Source organism: Sebastes umbrosus, chromosome 24 (assembly GCF_015220745.1).
Source record: "Sebastes umbrosus isolate fSebUmb1 chromosome 24, fSebUmb1.pri, whole genome shotgun sequence".
Taxonomy (NCBI): domain Eukaryota; kingdom Metazoa; phylum Chordata; class Actinopteri; order Perciformes; family Sebastidae; genus Sebastes; species Sebastes umbrosus.
In genome coordinates, this window is record NC_051292.1 from 4,444,990 (window position 1) to 4,467,587 (window position 22,598).

The following is a 22,598-nucleotide window of genomic DNA, read 5'->3' on the forward strand; positions in this document are numbered from 1 at the left end:
CAGATTTTATCAGCTGTGGCTAGCTAACGTTAAGTAACTAACACTACATCCATGAATTATTTGAAAACTCTTTCTTCAATTGACTTTTTACTGTCTGCTCTTTTTAATCATTAAACATTTTATTGAACATTTTATTACAGTTTTAATCTCCCTTACTCTTTAAGATTTATTTTTATTAGCAAAAGGCTTATTTTACAATTTAATTCCAACGTGTATCAACATTTCTTTTTTGTTTTTTAAACGAATATTGAAACCAGAAAAATAAATTAAATTAAATTAAATTAAATTAAATAATTATTAAAAAAATGTGGGAATGATATATTATCCTTGTATCAAATATACTTAAACTACATAATAATAATTTTTATAATAATTGTAATTATAATAATGAGTAAATGACAATCTAAAAATATAAGATACATTCAAAGTAATGATTGAAATAACGCTAAATCCGTGAGTTATTTGAAAACTCTTTCTCCGATTGACTTTTTACCGTCCGCTCTTTTTATTATGAAACATTTTATTGAACATTTGTCACAGTTTTTAGCCTTTTGAAAGGCAAAAAAAAAAAGACACTGTCCTCCAAACCTCTTTATATGTCGAGTATTGCTCTTACTGCAGCCACATGAACACCACTTTGGCCTGTTGCTAAGGATTAAACAACTAGTAGAGGGGTTTTTAGCGAATTGTAAATGGCAAAAACCAACTTTTCATGTTGGAGACATCTTTGGTGGGATGTTTTTATAATCTTTTATTGAAGGTGTTGGAACTTCCTGTGCGACAGGGAGGAGGGAGGACTTACCAAATTACAACAGCGTTCATTAATTGGACACAAATTGAATCAGTGTTGTGATATCGTCAGTAATTGAGAGCTGTTTTTAATCAAACTGTCGTGCATTATAACCTCCTTTTATGTGACAGGGATTGACAGGAGGAAACAGTTTTCCTGAAGTTGATTTAGCGCCAGTAAACAACAGAGACAACCTCTCTGCAGCCATTTTCGGGGGTTGAATCGGCGGCGGTGTTGAGTTCCTGCGTTTGCAGCTTTTTCAGGCCGAGAGCGTGGGCAAGGTTCACTCCTTCAGCTCTTTCACCGGTAGACCAGCAATTTGTCTCTCAGCACCTGCTGTGAGAGGGTATACAGGAAGAGGGCAATTTGGTTATCTCCTGGCTCTCTACACCTCTCAGCTAGCACTCTATCCTTGTCCGCATTTTTTTTTGTGGGGGATGATTTTTAGCATTTAGGAACAAAGTCCAGTCGGATCTTTAAGTGTTTGATATCATACAGTATGAGGACCGAGTACTATCCCCTGCAGACTGCAGTAACAGGCTTTTCCTGTGTTATTTTCCATGTGAGTCCTTGTAAGCTCACATGCTTTGTGTCGTAGTATATCGAGACTCAATTTTAGAACCTTATCAAGCCATTACAGCCATAAATGGGCGCCTGATTGGGGGGAAAACAAGGGGGTTGACTGGTAAAGTCGAGGCACGGCCCCTGTAGGATTCCCCCGTTAACATCTTCCTCGACGGGGACAGCTTAACACAAATTGAGCCGTCTCTCCGCGGTCTCGCTCGGCTTGTTAGCGATGGGAGGAGGCGGGGGGAGGAGGGGCCAGCGGCGGGGCCAGGAGCCCGGAGACTCGGATGACATTTGAGGGAGCCGACTAGAGGCTGGCCTTTTGAAGAAACAAGCCACGGAGAGGCAGGATCGCTAATTAGCCCTCTGCGTCCCCGAGTCTCACAACTTACTGTCTTGTTAGATTTCACACCTCGAGTTCAACAAATAATGTAAAAAGATATGATTTAAATTTAACTAGGAAAAGTTGGAAGATGTGTAGAAGTTCTGTTCAGACTGAAAGTGACATTTACATTTATGAATTATTGTCTTCTTGCCTTTAATCTGTCCGTTAGCTTTACCTTGATGACAAACATCAGTATTACCAAACCTCAGAGCACCACTTAAAAGTTACATTTGAAATAATCTATGAATGGCGTAATCCTCGCATCCATTAACATTTTTGTGGCTTAGATTTGTGCTTGACCTTCACAGAATTACAACATTCGGTAGGAATGAAAAATCACACAGAGCCGGTCTAAGCTGATTCTTTAAAGCGAGATCTTTTCCGCATTGGCATTACGCCATTATCAGCTGTTTGAGTACCGCTCACTGCGTCCCGGCTGGAGCGCGGCGCCGCACAGATGCAGCAATCGCTGGCAATTATTTTGTTTAGGTTTAATTGCACATGATGCAGGCGGGCAATTAACAAAACAATGTGGCACCAACGTAATTCATTCTCACCGCAAATTATATTGATGGTTTGATCCGAGTGCTGGTGAAAGGGGAGGTGGGGGGGTGGCAGGTGTTTCATCTGCAGCTCTCCGCTTCACTGCCGATGTGCTGCTGAGCAACGATCTAAAGACTGAAATGTCCTCAACAGTGTCGACCTTCAGTTAGTGGTCAGTACGGAGCAATCGGCCTGGAATAGACGATGTAATGATTTAAAGAGGACATATCGTGCTCATTTTCAGGTGCATACTTGTATTTTGGGTTTCTACCAGAACAGGTTTATGTGCTTTAAAGTTCATTTTTATCTGTTCAAAATGTACCTTAAAGGGAGATTTGTCAAGTATTTAACACTCTTATCAACATGGGAGTGGAAAAATATGCTGCTTTATGCAAATGTATGTATATATTTATTATTAGAAATCAATTAACGACACAAAACAAAAACAGATATTGTCCAGAAACCCTCACAGGTACTGCATTTAACATAAAATAATATGCTCAAATCATAATATCAACATCATAAAGTGGGCATGTCTGTAAAGGGGAGACTCGTGGGTACCCTTAGAACCCATTTACATTCACATATCTGGAGGTCAGAGGTCAAGGGACCCCTTTGAAAATGGCCATGACAGTTTTTCCTCGCCAAAATTAAGCGTAAGTTCGGAGCGTCATTTAGCCTCCTTCATGACAAGCTAGTATGACATGGTTGGTACCGATGGATTCATTAGGTTTTCTAGTTTCATATGACGTATTATGCACATGTGTTACTTGGTGACATCACCACGTTGTGGAAGAAAAGGCAGGACTTCAAGCAAGGTGTTGCAGGCCATTCAGGAGCAGTGTTTCTCCCTTTGGCGTAGACTTTGGGTTTTGTAACTTTGCAGACCTTTTACATGCACAAAATACTATATACACACTAAAGGAAAAGGAAAAAACACAAAAGCATAACAGGTCCTCTTTAAAAAAACATGTTTTTATGAGCTACTTCCATGTAAAACTGTTGGGTGTGTTTATACATTCCTCTACATGCCTGCTTCTGTCTATCATTTCACACAATCACATCTTCTAATATTGTCAGTAAAGGACTTATGATGGCTAATAACATCACTAATGAGCCATATTGAGTTTTACTTTCATGTCAGCACTCATTTTGTCACACTCCTCAGATGATGGATATCTCTCTCGGGGAGTGAAACTCTTCAAAGTCTGATTACAACTCGGCCAATAAAGTAAATCTTCATCTTTTCTCTCCCTGGCTCAGAGCCACCCAGGCCTCAGCAGCCGGAGCGGGACCAGACGAGCGTCGTCGTCCTCTCCGGCTCCGACAGAGAGCCAGAGCTCAGCCGGGGGAGCGACCGGAGTCCAAAATCACGCAAAGACAAACAGAGCGAGGAGGAGGAGGAGGAGGAGGAGGAGGAGGAGGATGAGCCCCGGAAAGACAAACAGAAACTAGAGGAGGAGGACAAGCGGCAGCTCAAAGGTAAACAATCAGCGGGAGAGCGAGGCGACCACGCCGCCCCTCCCGACCACACACAGGGTAATCCCACCTGCAATCTTCTCCTTTTCATATCTAGGGAAATTGGCTGGTGCCGCATTGTCACCTGCCCATATAATGCTGTTTAATATCATCACTTCAAACCAATAAGGGACTATATCTCATTCCATATGGGGCTGGGCGTTATTATTCTTACTATTATTAGTATCTAGTTGGGGATATTGCCTATTTCTGCACTCAGGAAGCTACAGGAGATATTGAGTGAAACTTCACTTATCTCAAGAGTGCAGCGTGTTGGAAGAGAAGTAGAAGAGACCGACACTAAAAGACACACAAGGTTTAAGGTTCAATCACTGTCCAGTAGGCTGATTTTTTTAATAAAGTGGTCTAATTACATAAAAGGCACAAGTTCCCTCTTGACACCGACTTCTCCTTGAAACCCAACCTGCCCTCCCCGTCCACTCCGGTTATATGTGTACATGTCTGCGAGTCTCTGAGGGACGCGAGGAAACAAATTCCCAATTACACAGTGTGTAATATTGCAAATTAAGACCTCTGTGTTCAAGTACTTGTGTCTCAAAGGGATACGCAAAGCAATAAATTGCGCTAATTACAAAGAACTAATTACACCGCGTGCAATATGAAGAGCTCCTAAAAAAAAAAAAAAAAAATCTTGCCAGACTAGCAGAGTCTAAGAAAAGCCTGTGACCTGGGTGTTGCCTCGGAAAGCGAGCAGACATTTTGGGTCAGAGTTACTGAAGGATGAAACTGAGCCGATAGCAGTTCAGGGCTGTTTTTTAAAAGCCTCTTTTGTTGAATACTTAACATGGGAAGGAATATCGCACAAGCCATTTAGGTTTTAATAGGCAAGCTATCAACCCCTATTAGCCTTTAACATCCTGAGATCAGTGTGCAACAACTTGGCAGATTCCTTTCAGAGCCACACACACACTCTGACATCTATTAGTGGCCAGAGATTGTCGAGTGGTTAATTTCCCGTCTCTGTAGCTACCTGTGCCCCCCAACGGTCTAGGATTGAATCCCGCTGCAGTGCCTCCACCCCCTCTACTCTCAGGCGAAGAAATACTAAAGGTGAGCGAAAGGCCCGCTCTCTTTTTTGGAAAAACACCTCTATTTAGACCGACTCTACGGGAGAGATAAAAGCTTCACTGTCGATCAGAAGCGGCAGCACTAAAGAGACACTGCTGGATGACAACTTGGCCCCCCACGTCCCCACTGGACATGTGCTCGTCCCTGGAGACAACTAACATCTATCTGTCTATCTCTCTGTTGTCTATTTTTCTGTCTATATCAGAGGGCTATCTCCGGGTCTGAATAGTGAAGTCAATGCTGAAGTGTCTTAAACTTGCATTCTTTCTAACAGCCAGCAGGGGGCGACTGTAAATAGTCTGATTGTATAGAAGTCAATGAGAAAATGAGCCTACTTCTCTCTTGATTTATTACCTCAGTAAACATTGTAAACATGAGTTTATGGTCTCAATCGCTAGTTTCAAGTCTTCTTCAATACAGCATGATGTTCATTTAGTAAATTATGGTCCCATTTAGAGTCAAATAGACCATAAAGCAGGGGATGCTTTAGGGGCGTGGCTACCTTGTGATTGACAGGTCGCTACCACGGCGTTGTCCGGTCCTGGAGTTGTCCATGTTTTTGTCTTACAACTTTAACACTTTTCACAGTTTGTTTTCAGTTCATGAAAGTTAATTATAACCGTTTTGGTCGCCTGAAAATGTCTTATTCAGTAGGGATGCACCGGCCATCAGTATCGGCTGATTTTGGCCTCGTTGACTGCAATCGGCCTGTCGGCAAATAAGATGACATTAAATAAATTCCTCTCAGTGAGTAGGTAGTTGTATACAGGCTAAAAGGGCTTTTAAAGCCTTTATTTATCATATGGAAGACGGTTATACTAGAGCTTGTTTCATAAATTTGTACGCTTTATTTTGTGCTCATTCAAGAGAGAAGATGTCTTTGTTTCCATGGCAACAAAGGGGGAATAAATAACTTCGGAATAAACAACGGCAAAACATCGGTATCGGACATCGGCCACATTTTTTATTTTAAACATCGGTATCGGCCCATAATTTTGTAATCGGTGCATCCCTATTGTTCAGCATTCGGTTGTACTTAGCTCCGCCCTCTCGTGTCACTTCTGGTTGCAAAAAACCAAGGAGGTGACGGCCAAAATGCCGAACTCGAGGCTTCAAAACGGCAGTCGACAAACCAAAGGGTGACGTCAAGGTGACTACGTCCACTTCTTATATACAGTTAATGTTCTATATAGCCGGCTAGCTATCTGTCTGTCTTTCTGTCGTCTATTTATCTGTCTATCTAGCTATCTGCTTATCTATTTATGTGTCTATCTTGTCTGTCTATCTGCCTGCCTGTATATCTGTACATCCATCCATCCTGTTGGTATTTAGTCAGTCTGTTAGTTACATGTCTTTGTCAGACTGTCTCCGGTAGCGTGGGTTCAGTATGAAACACGGCGGTTGTCTAATAAAAGTGACCTATGGGGTCAGGAGCGGTGCCTAATGATTTTCCTCTACCTGCTCGTGGTTTTAGAAGGCAAACCGCAGAGCTGTCGGCCGCCCCCTCCTCTTGATTGCTCTGAGATTACTTTCCTCACAGCACAGACAGGCAATCACTCCTCCTCCACCTCTCTCTCTCTCTCTCTCTCTCTCTCTCTTTACTGTCTCTCTCTTCATCTATCTGCATGACCCAAACATACCAACACGGATACACGTTTTTTTTTAATGTTAGTTCAAACGTTGCAGCAGCATCAGCTGCACCAAACCTCTTCCCACTTCAAGTGTTGCAGTTGGAAATTTTTTTTTTTTTTTCTTTTGTTTCGATCCTGCAGAAGATGAGATGACTCAGTCCAATTAGGCGTTGTTTTCTTTCTCTCGCAGTAAAATAACAGATAAATCCCTCGGGGTGTTTTGAAGGCACTGTTCATACTGTGTAAGTGACAGTCTAATAAGACGGCTTTGTAAGATGAATTGCCCCCATCGTATAAATGGCCCACTTAATGCAGCTGGCGCGTTCCGCCACTGCAAACAAGGGAAAGGGGGTAAAAAAAAAACTGCTTACAACAAATATAGGGTGTACATTGCAGAGCTGCTAGGTTTCATTACAGATGTAGAAGGACAGATAGATGGGATTCTGTGAAACGCTAGTGTCCTAAAAATGTTTTGGCTCTGCACAATGCTTCGGCGCAGGTCGTCTCGGTATTTTCAGACACAAAGTGGCCCATTCTAGCTGAGATCAGAACGGCGTGTACCAGAACTGGGGAAATTGCACCTATGAGGACGGCAAACATAAAAATGAAAGATATGGGACGTTGTGCAGGATAGGTCAAGAAGAGGGGATGACTTAACAGGATGAGCTCACCTTTAAACCGAAAAAAAGTTTTCAAATTGCATCACAAATTTTAGACAAATCAGCGGCGGACTGTACCTAACCTAAATCTCAAATTAAAGTGGATGTCTCAAATAATAGCCATCAATGCAGGAAGTGCTGAGTTTCAATGACGGTGGCTTAATAATGATCATAAATATGGTAATGTAGAAGTAATTGAAATTAATAAATTGTATCAAGACAGCAGGTAATATATATATATATATATACACACATATATATATATGTGTGTGTATATATATATATATATATACACACACATATATATATATATGTATATGTATATATATATTTGTATATATTTATATATATATATATATCTGTGTGTATATATATATATATATATATATATATATATTTAATCATGCTTTTTATTGTTTCCTTAAGAAAAAAGACAACAACCTAAACCACAATAAATAAAATAATATGTACATATAAAAGATTATTGTAAATTGAAGAACAAACTATTCAAAAACAAAGGAGAGAAAAAAGCTAGTAATAATTTAAATAAATAAATAAAAAAATCCTAAAGTAAAACAATTATATAATAAATTACATTTTTAAATTTATGAATAAAAATAAATAAATTGCTGTGTGAAATCTCCAAAAAAAATCAACCTTATTGCAAAATATTCGTAATAATCGCATTCAGTGTGAACGTTTTCATTACAAAAACAATAGTTTGAAAGGATATATTGACATGCGACTTAATCACACACAAAAAAAAGCTGCAAGCTATATTATTAAGCTTATCTTTAAGCTGGCAGCTCACAGCAAAAATGCATTAATGTTGTCTTCAGAATGGAAATCACCACTAGTCTCAACTGTATTTTCTGAAGTCGGTACATTAAAGCCCTCAAAAAGTCTGTTTCAACACACAAATGTCATCACGTTTTCATTAAAATGTTGCTAAATCCTGATTGGTGCATGGAAGTACGTGATAAACCAGTGAGAAAAGCACAGATCTCTCATTTAAAATGAGCCAAACTGTTGTAACTTTGGCAGAAAATTGTGTGTCCACGTCGGACCCCATCACTCATAATAATAAGATTGAGAAAATGTGTTTGCAGGGCCTTTAATATCTTGATATGGGAGGGATGTCTTTGTTTCAGTGTGTTCTTCTGCCACTAAACCCTCGTAGTGTTTCGGTACTAAAAGCCGATTCTGTCCTATAACCACCAGAGACCTGCTGCAGGTACATGGCAGCACCTGTTCAGCAGAAACACTTGTGTCACAGACATCAGCCTGTGTCAGTATTTTCACCCATTAGCAAGCCAAACGCACACACACACATTCTCACTAACACACACACACGGACAAGGCAGACAACTGGCCACGCGAAGTGATTTAAGGCAAGTATTATCAGAGTGTTATAGGTCATTGTCTAAATGAAGCGTGGTCGAGCAGCGGCGGTCTCATTTCCACCGCCTGACCTTTTCTTGCTAGATGCTGGCAGGATGAGCGAGCTACATGGCTGACATTAATGACCTGCTCTCTCTCTTCTCTTCCTCTCCATCTGTGACTGTCACTTTATCACTCTCTCTCTCTAGCTGCGCTCCCATCCTGCTGTTCAGCAAATTCTTGAGTGAGCATGTGAGAAATAAATTGGGAGGTTTTCTGTCAAAGAAATGGGTTTTCTATGTAGCTGCACAGTGTTACGCTACGTTAAAGGAGTAGTTCGGCGTACCGGGATATATCCTCATTTGCTTAAAGAAAAAATTTACCCAATCATCAAACTACACACCCGATTAGACTGTTATCAGGCCATTAAAAAGGCGTTATCAGTCACTATAAGTACCATAGATGTAGGTCATTAGGGGCCTAATACACCTACTATGTTCTAAAAGTGAAATTGAAACTTTAAAGCGCTCTAACACGTTGAAACAAACTAAATTAAATGTCATGTTTGAACACAAACAAAAAGGCTTCTTTAGGTTTAGGCAACAAAAACAGATAGGTTTAGGTAATAAAACTACAACTTCTTTAGGTTTAGGCCAAAAAAACAGTTAAGTTTAGGCAACAAAACTATAACTTCTTTAGGTTTAGGCAAACAAAAGCAGTTAGGTTTATGCAATAAAACTACAACTTCTATAGGTTTAGGCAACAAAACTACAACTTCTTTAGGTTTAAGCAAACAAAAGCAGTTAGGTTTATGCAATAAAACTACAACTTCTATAGGTTTAGGCAACAAAACTACAACTTATTTAGGTTTAGGCAACAAAGCTACAACTTATTTAGGTTTAGGCAACAAAACTACAACTTATTTAGGTTTAGGCAACAAAGCTACAACTTATTTAGGTTTAGGCAACAAAACTACAACTTCTTTAGGTTTAGGCAATTAAACTACAACTTATTTAGGTTTAAGCAACAAAACCACAACTTCTTTAGGTTTAGGCAACAAAGCTACAACTTATTTAGGTTTAGGCAACAAAACTACAACTTCTTTAGGTTTAGGCAATTAAACTACAACTTATTTAGGTTTAAGCAACAAAACCACAACTTCTTTAGGTTTAGGCAACACAATTACAACTTCTTTAGGTTTAGGCAAGAAAAACATTGTGTTTTAGGTTAAAATAAAAAATCCTAGGTGAAAACCCGGTGATTTGTGTCCCATTCGTAGTCCCCAACTTCCAGCCCTTATGGAGTTTCACACAGTCTATATTACAGCACCTGACTTCTGCTACAGCTTCTGGCCGCTATAGGTCGCTCTTGTGTTCTTTTATTCCTTCTTTTTGTGATCTTCTATGTGAATCGATGATGAAACCTACTAGTAGGTGTAATAGGCCCCATCTGACCCACATCTATGAGGCTTATAATCACTGATAACGCCTATTTAATGACCTTATAACAGTCTAACCGGCTGAAAAAGCTTAATTTAAGATATTAGTCATTTTAAGCACTTATATATATATATGGTTCTAGAGAGTCGTATTCGTTCAAAACAATCTGCTCTTACTGCTTTTAGAGACATAAAACAGGAAATACATGTGCTTAGACTTCCACATGTAGGTTGGTTGTTATATCAACTGGTGATAGCAAGAAGCAAAATTGACTCTCATTGCTATTTATATGAAAATGTCAAAGATAATTACTTAAACATTTTCATCTCAGATTCTATAATCGAGTGTTTGAAAGCAATAAAGTTAAATATTACGTAGCATACACACATCTTAATGATCTGATACAAATGTCATATCTTCTCAATATTGTGCTCGCTGTAATAAATCTGAAAAGCTGCCGGAGTTTAATGTCTGCGCTAGTCGTTGCATCACCAGAGGAGCAAACAGAGGTACCAATAAAGCTGTGAAAGCCAATAATGAGCCAATAATATATACTCAGTGAGATATTAGCCAGCCTCTTCTTCTCTCCCCGCAGACCGGAGAGCCGCTGATGCTAATGACGATGATGAGGCCAATGATGGAGATGACGCCAGCGCCGCCCATCCCGTCTACCCGGGCCTGCAGTTCTGCGCCAGCCAGTACACAGACCGAATATATCTTTACTCCAAGGTACCACAGCTCGTGTTGATTATGCATATTGGATAATGGTTAGACTCGCCTCATAATGGGACCAGAGATGTTTTACTAATGATTCTTTTCCTGGCTTCTCTTTTTTTTTTTTTTTTCTCAAGGTTGTGAATAGATGGTGCAGTAACAGGGAGTGTTGTAATGCTTTTACCTCAAAGTGCCTCTCTCGGCTTGTTCTTCAAGTCTCACGCTGCTTTCTGTCTTCATTTCTTCAAGTCGTTGTTTTTTGGTCCTCTTAAACTGCCGTTCACCATCTGAGATTTGCAAGGCACAGCTCTGCACTACCTGCGTTTCTTATAGTGTGAAAACTGTTTATGGCACTTATTGCTTTGACTTGCAGTTTGCGATGCTCAAATGTCTGCACTTAGGGTTAGCTAGTTATCCAGTTTAAAGGTCCAGTGTGTAGGATTTCATGTCTTTTATATTATAAAGCAGGTTTAAGTGCTTTATAAATACTGTTAAACTATCAAAACGCTCAATATACGGAGCAATATACACAGCCCGGATTCAGTTATTGTGCGTTTGAAACAGGCCGTTAGGATTTCTGTCCATTTGTGATGTCACAAATATAAAATATTTAGACCCTTACACGGTTTTAAACATAAAGATTCTAAATGTGTCCCAGTTTATTTCCTGTTGCAGTGTATGTAACATAACATCAGCTGACAGGAAGTAAACATTGACCCAAACTGTTGCCTAGCAACGCAATTCCGTTGCCATTCCGTTGAAACGCACTAAAACGGAGCGTTTCAGACAGAGGGTGAATACAGGTATATTCAGGTAGACAGTAGGAGGAAAATAAAGTGTTTTTTTTAACATTACAGCATGTAAACATGTTCTAATAGAAACACAAAATACAAGTATGAACCTGAAAATGAGCACGATATGGGACCTTTAAGTATGGCAAATTGTAATTTTATGGGCTATTGCTGTTCGGACGATTAAACTAATACGTGCTAACGTCAGTTGTCACCGTAAATATTCACGGATTCTGCAGCCTGATGGAGACACTAGTGTCAAACTCAGCTATTTATCTTTTTTTTTCCACTCTAACTGACGACACAGAGACTCCACGTGATACCAACGTCGTCATACTATTGGCTCACAAGCCTTGTTAGAAGTGGGAACCAAACGTCAGATATCTTCAAAAATGTTTAAATAATTAATTCACATTTATAATATTTTTTCTTGGACAATCCATACTTTTATTCACCATCTTTCTGAAAGCTCTGTGGATGCATTACTTCTTTAAAAATTAATCGTTTACATAAAAATCATTATCAATAAGACCTTTAATTTCCCCTCAAATAATAACTCGCATCAACAGGTTTTTCAGTGTGCAGCATCAACACCCTTCCCTTTTCCTTCAGTAAGCTGCATTCCTGCCTGAGGTGCTGTAAAACTAGCATGTAGGCGTGCCTGCAGTATCTGAATCTGAGCCAAAAGAAAAGAAAAATACCACACAAAGAAAACAAACATCTAGACACTTTTTTGTTGCCGTGAGGCGTAAAATGAAAAGAAGAGGTAGTTCTGGCATCTTTAAAGCTGCGCTAGTTGATATTTTTATATGAGAATACACACATTCACCAATTGTGACCTCACAGATTCAGTTTGAACGCTTTGTGCTCACAGAAAGAATCCAGAGAAAGCTGGATGTCATATTTACGCCTCTCTTCTTCCTTTAGTGTAAAACATTGTACAATGTCTGATATCCCATGCTTGTGTACTGCATTTATTCCTGCAGCTATTTGAAGACACTAAAGTGCAAGCGTATCGGGAGTGTCAGGAAACGAGAGCTCTTTTTACTTTTTAAAAGTCTCTGATGTACCAGTTTTTATGTCAGGTCTCCAGGCAGGAAGAATAAGTAAAACTGAAAGGGCATGCAGAGTTGTGATACCCACTCGATGTTTTTTTGTTCCTCACCAGCTTGTTCCTGTCACATTCAACCGAACTGTGAACAAAGCATAATTAATTCATCTTTTTTTTTTTTTTTTTTTGGAAGTGGGAAGTCTCATTGAGATCAAGATGTCTTAATCAAGGCAGAGCCGCAAACAACAATACAGCCGTGAAAATAAGAGACGTGCAGTTCTGTCACACGTTGCCAATTAGCACGCAGCACAGATGTGAGGAAATAGTTACAGGCAACATTAAGAAAGTCAAAGTTTAAGAATGAAACTAATGGTGATTGAAAATGATTCCAGGTACAAGCTGCACTTTCATGAACTGGAAAAAAACATGCTGCATTGTGTCATTATAGGTTTATAAAAAAAATACTGTTGCTGAATAACGCTTGATATTAACTCTGATGGCCTCCAGAGGAACAAGAGAAGCTCTTCCATTCATATTCGTTGGTTCAATACAAATTAAAGGTTTAGGAATTACCAAAGGATTACCAAAACCATTATCCGCCCGTCTTCAAGCCTCCTTCCAACTCCCTCTTCCTTCTACAATCCTCCGCTATGTACCAGCACTCAGGAAGTCTCAATATCTGGTTTAAAGGTCCCATATTGTGTTAATTTTCAGGTTCATATTGTATTTTATGTTTCTACTAGAACATGTTTACATGCTTTAATCTTCATAAAACCATTTATTTTCTTCATACTGTCTGCCTGAATATGCCTGTATTTACCCTCCGTCTGAAACGCTCCGTTTTAGTGCATTTCAACAGAATTGCAGCGGAATTGCGTTGCTAGGCAACAGCTGTTTACTTCCTGTCATTAATATACACTGCCACAGGAAATAAACGGAGACACATTTAGAATATTTATGTTAAAAACTGTGAAATGGTCTATATATAAAACAGTTTTATATCTATGGTCTATATATTGTATATTTGTGACATCACAAATGGACAGAAATCCTGATGGCTTGTTTCAAAGACGTAGTTTCTGAATACGGACTGTGTGTATTTCTCTGTGGATTGAGCCTTTCAATACTTTCACAGTATTTATATAGCACTTAAACCTGCTTTATAATATAAAAAAAACATGAAAATCTCACTTTTTACAATATGGGACCTTTAATATATTTGGTGCACTGATGTTTTTCTTTTATTTATATACAATTTTAAAGCACAGTCCACCAATTTTACTTATCAAGATCAGTTTACTTGTCATGGGAAGTACTACTACTTCTCAGCCATACTCCATCTACTGTAGGTAATACACTGACTATGGATAAATACCTCATACAACCCTATTTCAAAACACCCAAACTAACCCTTTAATATTGCCGGTGATAGTGAGCGGAAGTAAAAAGTCGATATTGTATACTAAAAGTGGTATTATATGGCCTCTGCTGCAGCTGTTTCTTGCATGTCAACGTGTGCCGTAGTACTAAATCACCGGAGTACCCCTTTAATATGACTGCTTTCTGTGTTCTCGACATACCTTGGTCTAACAGTGTAAAATAAATGGACGCTAACATCGCTCAAAATATAAAACAATTGAATTGCTGCTCTGTTCATATAGTAATGAACAACAACAATGGCAGCGGTGACAGAGCGCCGCAGACCCGTCATAAATTCGTAGAGATCCTCTAACAAGCTCCAGTCGGTTCATTTTGAAAGAGCTGACCAAGAGATAGCAACCGAGGCACCGAGCCAGAACAGGACGCAGTTTACCTCCAGCAACCAATCATGTTGTATATTAAAGATACTGTCTCTCGCAGGGGACAGCTAGTGTGAAGACTTCAGGTATTTCATTCAGATAATCAAGTAAATTGTTCCTGAAGCTGCTTTTTTCATTGAACCTTGTGGTGCTTCCTGCTCCCGAGCAGACAAAGATGAACTATAGCTTAACCCAGGTCTGATTACACTCCGGTGCATTCTTGGCACTCGTCTTGAGTGCCACTTGCCAGCAGACCTCTGTATTGATCGGATTGTGATACTTAACGCCCCTTTTGTTTCATTCATGAGGGATCAGATCCCTTCCCCACTAGCGCAGATAACAGACAAGAGGGTTTTACATAGAGAGGACCCGAGAGCTGAACTGAATCACCAATGGAATATTACCCTGATGGCAATAGACAAGTGCCACGCACGCATGGCTGAGACGATAAGCCGCGGAGATAAATGTCCCCCGCCGTCGTTTAAATGATAAACTGTAGGAATTCTGGCTGGAAAGCTGTCACACCGGGATAATCCCGTACCGGCCGTTGAAATCACACAGGGGGCCGCTCAATGCACAATCGCAGGAAGATTTGTCACCGGGGTTTGAATGAGAAATATTGAGAGTATTAGGAATTTTATGTCCATTTTTTTACACATCAAGCAGTTGTTTTTGGAGTCGCTGTGTTGCTGCTCTTGGGTGGTTTGTTTCATGTCAACACCAGGTGTAGCAGATGGGTGAGATTTACCACGTCAGGATGATTCACACAGATCTTTGCTGTTTTGGGTACTCATTATATTATCATACGTGATAAACAGTGGGCAACTTCTGGTCCTGAAAAGTGAAGCCAATGCAGAAGTGCCTTAAACTTGCATTCTTTCTAACAGCCAGCAGGGGGCGACTCCTCTGGTTGCAAAAAGAAGTCTGATTATAAAGAAGTTTATGCTTTTTTTTTTACACTAACTAGCCATTTCTCACTTGAATTCCACATGTCATGTTAGCTAACTAGTAAAAAAATGAGAATACGACATTGACTGCTACATGCAAATTTACTAAGATCCAGGTTTGTTTTTTACTGAAAGGAAATTAACCTTGTTTCGTATTTAAAGCTCCCATATCGTGCTCATTTTCAGGTTCATACGTGTATTTTGTGTTTCTACTAGAACATGTTTACATGCTTTAATGTTCAAAAAAAACTTTATTTTCCTCATACTTTCTGCCTGAATATGCCTGTATTTATCCTCTGCCTGAAACGCTCCGTCAAAGAGTATAGAAGCAAAGAGACGAAACTCCAGTGGTTTTTTGACAACAGCTGCTGCCGCCATTTTGGACTGAAAATGCTTATTATATTTATAATATTTTATTGTTCAACACAGGCCATTTTCTGTAGGATATGACAATAGAATAGAAATAATATATACATATAGACTCTTCTCGTAAACACGGTAAACACGACCTCATTTGAAGGCACCACAAATATTCTAGATTTGTGACATCACAAATGGACAGAAATCCTAACCGCTTATTTAAAGGGGGCTGTGAGTATTTCTCTGTGGATTGAGTGTTTTCACAGTATTCATATAGCGCTTAAACCTGTTTTATGATAAAAAAGACATGAAAATCTCACTTTTTATAATATGGGACCTTTAAATTATTGTTGACTGAATGTATTTAGAATGATTTGGGAGGGTAGTACACCTCTTTTCAATCACATGTAGCAAGCTGCTCCATGCTGTAACACCGTTCCCCTGACACTCCATGATATTTATTTAGCCATAATCCAAATAAACATGTGCACTGACAGGAAGAAAACTAAAAACTAATGTTGATTTGTATCTCCAAATCCCTGTGTCAGCCGCCGGCAGGTATTAACCTTTAGGCGTTATCCCATCTCCGGCCCGTCCTCTCTCTCCGCCCACCATGTTGTCCACAGCTGAAGTGGCTCTGAAAGCTGAAATCCAGATTGTGGCTTTTAACTGAACTCACCGGTCAGCCTTTTTCTTGTCCCCGTTGTTTGGCACAATCACTGTCATCCGAGTGGAGTTAACGCAGAGTGCTTCTCAGGCTTCAAATTGCTGGTAGTTAGTGCTAATGAAGCACCAGGAAAATGTTCTTTATTGTAGTTATTTTTTACAACGATTATGCAGATACCTCCTGAGCTGCGGCGGTATGATTACCCATAATCACAGAAAGGTACATTCTTGTGGGTATATGCAGAAGACGTTTCACAATCCTCATTATTTTTGTTACTAATGCATGCATACTGTCACAAGAGAAGCATTACCTTCAAAGTAGTGTACATATATTAGAATAAAAACAAGAGAGATCACTAACGAGCTCCTTGGTTACCACAGGAATTACCATGGCAACCAATAAAGAATATGTGGCCAGATTACAGAACTCAGATGTAATTGGATTCAAGTTCCGCAAGTTAGTCATTAAAAATCTGATTGCTTGGCTGAAAATACCTGTAGTTTAATACAAATTGAGCGGCAGAACACAATGAAACTAATTGTGTGTAAAACTGGTTATTTGGCGTCTAATTACGGTAAAAGTTTTGGTGCTGCAGGTTCTATTACCATGCATGTTCCACGCAGGATGAAGTGGCGTCCCATGATTTAATTAAGTTTATTTTAAGAAATTCTTTTATACTTCTTTCTTTATGTTCTCAGTTGTCTGTAAGACTTTGTAACAATCAAGGCTCCCATTTCTCATTGTGTTATTACCTGCTACATTTTTTATTCTCATATGCAAGTGGACCAGATGTGCTTTAGAAAACAAGACTGAGGGATGATTTGCATGAATTGCGCATCATTTGCAACCGTTATCTCCCCCCGTCTGAAGGTCCGATTCACAAAAGATATTACAGCGTAAACACAGCAATAACAATAAAGTTTTGCAATTAGCACTTTTTTTAAGAAGAAATCGAGAGAGAGGGAAGAAATAATTAGTTTATTCAAGGGCTGTCATAGTTAATACGATAACAACACATTAATGCAAATTTGCCGAACTTCCTGAGGTTGTATCGGGCTAGCTTTTAAAGCTAGGGTGAATATACTGGTATCATATGAAACTACAAAACCTAGTGAATCCATCGGTACCAATCATGTCATACTAGCTTGTCGGGAAGGAGGTTAAATAACGCTCCAAACTTAAGCTAAATTTTGGCGAGAAAAAACTGTCATGGCCATTTTCAAAGGGGTCCCTTGACCTCTGACCTCCAGATATATGAATGTAAATGGGTTCTATGGGTACCCACGAGTCTCCCCTTTACAGACATGCCCACTTTATGATAATCACATGCAGTTTGGGGCAAGTCATAGTCAAGTCAGCACACTGACACACTGACAGCTGTAGGGATTGAGTTTGCCATATTGTGATTTGAGCATATTTTTTATGTTATATGCAGTACCTGTGAGGGTTTCTGGACAATATCTGTCATTGTTTTGTGTCGTTAATTGATTTCCAATAATAAATATATACATACATTTGCATAAAACAGCATATTTGCCCACTCCCATGTTGATAAAACTATTAAATACTTGACAAATCTCTCTTTTATCTGAGAACGTGTGTGTTGTAAATCAGCCCTCCCACCGCCCCCGACACATAAAGCATTTATTTGACAGCATCCGAGAGGTTTGTTTGCAATCTCTCCCGCCCCATAAGTTATATAACTACAATATTACCCTGACATTTATTCTTGTCAGGCCAGTGAAACAATAACTCCGCTGCGTCGTCATTCACTTTAGAGGTACACTGAGCGAGTGAACGTGCGTGGTTGTGTTTGTCTGCTTTGGTTTCACCGGTGACTCAGCAGCAAAATCCCACGTCCCACCAGCTGTTTGGGCAGGAAAACACGAGGAGCCAGTCAGCAACCTCTAAAGAACCATGAAGGGACTGTGTGTAGTGTAGTGATGCCACTACGCACCATTTACTGCTTCAGAGAACCACTGAGTGTGTTTTATGGATCTCTGTCCGCCTTTAGAGCGAGAGTGAAGGGATTCCTGCCAAAACTATTGTCTGTTTTTTTTGGCATTTACGCTTAAAAAAATTAAAAACAAATTAATCAAAAACTCATCTCTTCAGCTCTACTAAGCTTAAATCATGTCGTTACTTGTTGGTGCCATTCATAATTACAATGTGATAAGATGTAATACATGTACAAATTATAAAATATTATTATTATGTGTGCAGAAATTTATAATTTTTCTTACTTTTATTGAATAATTAAATGAGTGCTAAATGAAGCACCTTTCAGTCTCAGAAGTCTCCACAAAGAAAAATGTAATATTTATAATTTTAAAGGGTCATTTCACCTAATCTGGCATCCAGCCATACAAATGGTTTTATTTTTGAGATTTAAATATTTGATTAACAGAAAATGGAATGAATAAATAATTGAAATAGTTCGCTAAAAATCAGCTAAAAGTAATGGATAAGCAGTTAAAATAATTTGCTAGAAATTAGCTAAAAGTAATGGATAAATAGTTGAAATAATTAGCTAAATAATAGCTCAAATTAGTGGATGAACAGTTGAAATAAAAAGCTAAAAAATAGCTATAAGTAATGGATAAACAGTTCAAATAAATAGCAAAAAAATTAGCTAAAATTAGAGGATAAACAGTTGAAATAGTTCCCTAAAATTAGCTAAAGGTAATGGATAAACAGTTCAAATAATTAGCTAAAATAGCTAAAAGTAATGGATAAACAGTTGAAATAATGAGCTAAAAATTAGGTAAAAGTAATGGATAAACAGTTCAAATAAATAGCTAAAAGTAATAGATAAAGAGTTAAAATAAATAGCTAAATGTAATGGATAAACAGTGGAAATAAGTAGCTAAAAAATAGCTTAAAGTAACGGATAGAATAAAAAAAAAACATCAAACATCTATTTGACGATAAGAGGCGAACATGCTGCTCCACCCTGATTAACCAGGCTAAAGATGTTTATCACTGATATCAGTAGCAGCTCTAGTAGGAGGGACGGTGGGATTAGTATCAGTAGTAACAAATCTCTTTTGCTTAAGGCTGTCTTCTTCCTCTCTGTCTCCTCATGTGTTAGGACGGGACTCCGTTGAACTTGAGCTTCGTCCCTCTGGACATCAAACTAACCAACTGGGACGACCTGCCCGAGGCCTTCAGCCGGCGCCGGGAAAATCGAATGCAGGTCTGCCCTTCCCGCCAGGCTGTGTGTGTGTGGGTGTGTGTCTCATATGTGCTTTTGATATTCATGAACATGCGTGGGCGTGCATGTGGAGTTGGAGTGTTTTCACCAGGGAGATGTCGCTAGTTAATGTGTCATTACTGTAAAAAACGCCTTGAAGGGGAACTCCACCGGAGCTGACTTTTTAAGGTTGTAAAAATGTGCCAGTATTTCCTGCTTTTGATTGATTAGAAAGATATCAAACATATGACTTTACATAATTTCCAAGATGATATAAAATCTGCATACGCTCAAGAGTGTAGTTGAAAGTCAGTAAGCCCATAGGCTGCTTTAAGGATGACCTTAATTTAACTAAGATCATTCAGTTTGATATCGCAGTCAGTCGGCATATCTCCTCTATTGCACTGACCCTGTGAAGATGAGGCTGTACGGGGTTATTAAACAGATATGTGTGAAATGACACCACTGATGATGAGGAGGAAGAGCCGGACAGATAGGTGGAGTGTGGGCGCCCATTTCCACCACTGCAGGGCCTGACGGAGGGGGAGAAGGAGGAAGTGTGATGGAGAGAAAGGAGAAAAGAGAGGGGAAGGATTGGGTGTTTGGGCAGCCGAGGAGACCGGCAAGAAAAGAGAAAGTGCCGTTTTATGGCAGTCGTTAAAGGAGACGGATCATCGCCTCAAACGACCCCGCACGCCAACCGGCTAATATTAAATCCTGCAATCTGCCGTGGCAGTAACGGAGCCGCTGACAGACGCCCCACCTGTCACGTTGTTTATGTCGGTTTGTAAAACGAAGGCGTGAGTTGCATCCATCCCCTGACCCATCATTCACGCCCTGTTGCACTCCGATTGTCCATCAAAATCAATAGTAAGCAAGCGGTTTAATGTGGGCTGCGACACGGCTCGGAGGGAGAGGAGGCAGTGGGGTGGAAACTCACCGACACTCTCGCTGCACAAGCAAACATTTTGTCAAAGAATTTATGGGAAACTATTAGAAATGATATCAGAATAATCTATATTTCAAGCCTTTCTGCAACCTCGTACTTACGCCGCTTACCGGATAAGGCTGGCATTATTCTGTACGTTCCTTATTGTCAGCAAATCCCATGAAAAGATGAAACACTACGTTACTGCGTCTGTCCTTCCAAATTCTTTACTCAGTCTGTGGCACTCATTGGTTCCTGCTGAAGACGTAAATCTTTTAAAACAGCTCATGAAATAGGCTAAATAAATCCCTAAAAAAGCTGGACAAGCGGGAGTAAATAGTGCATTTGTTGGGGACTATTTTCATCTGTGGATGAATCCACATTCGGTGCTCCAGTGAGTATTTACAGCAGTAGGATGGTGTTTGTGGGATTGAGTCAGAATAAACTACAGGGCCTTTTAATGTGTTTTTTTATAGTTTTTGGACAACAATGGAGCTCTATGTTGTTGTTTTTATGGGATTTACTGGCAATAACACTAATAAAAGAATATATTTTAAGACAGGGGGGCGCCGAAGATCACCAGGGGTGCAACAGGATTTGTCTGCTTTGAGGTTGTCAAAAATTGATTTGCTCATGTATATCCTAATAACATATTTACTGGATGATTTATATAAAAAGTCTGTGAATAAACTAGGGCTGTCAATCAATTAATATATTTAATCACGATGAATCGCACATTTTTTATCTGTTCAAATGTACCTTAAAGGGAGATTTGTCAAGTATTTAATACTCTTACTAACATGGGAGTGGGTAAATATGCTGCTTTATGCAAATGTATGTATATAGTTATTATTAGAAATCAATTAACAACACAAAACAATGACAGATATTGTCCAGAAACCCTCACAGGTACTGCATTTAGCATAAAAAATATGCCCCAAACTGCATGTGATTATCATAAAGTGGGCATGTCTGTAAAGGGGAGACTCGTGGGTACCCATAGAACCCATTTACATTCACATGTCTTGAGGTCAGAGGTCAAGGGACCCCTTTGAAAATGACCATGACAGTTTTTCCTCTAGCTTTAAAACTGAGCCGCTACAACCTAAAAATTGCGAGTTGCCTTGATGCGTTAAAGAAATTAGTGGCGTTAAAACGTATATGCGTCAACGCGTTATTATAAAAAAAAAATGTTTGCTACATAGTAGAAAAATCTAACAAAGTATTCAGCTTCAATCCATATTTGTTGGCGTTTAGCCTTTCAAAAAACGATTTGCTCTTCCACTTGACACACCTAAAGCAATAAAGTGTCTAGCAGCAATCTAACAACACCATAAATTATATTTATTCAACCACAATAACCAAAAATCTATTATGGCTCTAATGCTTTTATAGCAAATTCATTAAGTCGTTACAAAAAAATATATTGTATCTGCATTCGCTCCGTCAAGACGTCATCTCTTTATTAATGTTGACGAAACTGACGAGTTCTATTCATTAAAGAAATTTTATTTAATAAAAAAAGACAAAAAAAAGGAAAATAGGTTGGGAACCACAGCTATAAGAGATAAAAGCATGAATTAACATTCAACTTTATCCAGCTTCTCAGTGATGAATCAAAGCCCTCCCGGTTCCCACCCACACAACGTCTGACACTCACCTATTATTAACCCATCCGACCTTTGGAGGAGCTTGAAGCTGGAGCATCCCACTCTCCTCCTCATTCATCTGAGCTCTAATTTGGCTCCTTGACTTCCGGCTGACCTCCGATGACCTCACCGAACACTCACCATCTCCGGATGTATTTAATATAAGCTCTGCTGCTTTTTAACATTTACTTTTAATGAGAAGTTGGTAATATTTCTGTAAAAATATGCACAAGTCAACTGCAGAAGCATCAACAAAGCAAACCTGGGTTTGAAAGCTGTTTTGTTTTCACATAAATAATCTTTTTGTGAGAGTGGGTATCATCCATGGAGAAAGAACCCTCTCTAGTGTAATATACGTAGGTAAATTGCCCATTAGGCCTTGGTGCTTGGTGCGCTATTTGTTATTTTGCCAGTGGATTTTCTTTGAATCCTTAACTTGGCTGAAAGCATATACAGCTCTCTCTTGCTTTGATGGGTTTTATTCAGCTATCTAGAAAA

The 22,598-nt window shown here is 39.2% G+C and overlaps 1 protein-coding gene and 1 long non-coding RNA gene across 4 annotated transcripts in view; one reads left to right on the plus strand and one right to left on the minus strand.

Annotated features, from left to right (window-relative positions):
• Positions 1–22,598, plus strand: part of zranb3 (zinc finger, RAN-binding domain containing 3) — a 101,272-nt gene that overhangs the window by 40,916 nt on the left and 37,758 nt on the right. For all 3 annotated transcript variants that reach the window (XM_037761652.1, XM_037761651.1, XM_037761653.1), the window contains exons 14-16: positions 3,549–3,767; positions 10,597–10,730; positions 19,422–19,526. In XM_037761652.1, the coding sequence (XP_037617580.1) occupies positions 3,549–3,767; positions 10,597–10,730; positions 19,422–19,526 (458 nt within the window). The remainder of the gene's footprint in view (positions 1–3,548; positions 3,768–10,596; positions 10,731–19,421; positions 19,527–22,598) is intronic.
• LOC119483586 lies at positions 863–16,680 on the minus strand. Its single transcript, XR_005205740.1, has 3 exons — positions 16,343–16,680; positions 2,300–2,477; positions 863–1,123 (listed from the first exon to the last, which is right to left on the minus strand). It is a non-coding gene; the product is annotated as an uncharacterized LOC119483586 (long non-coding RNA).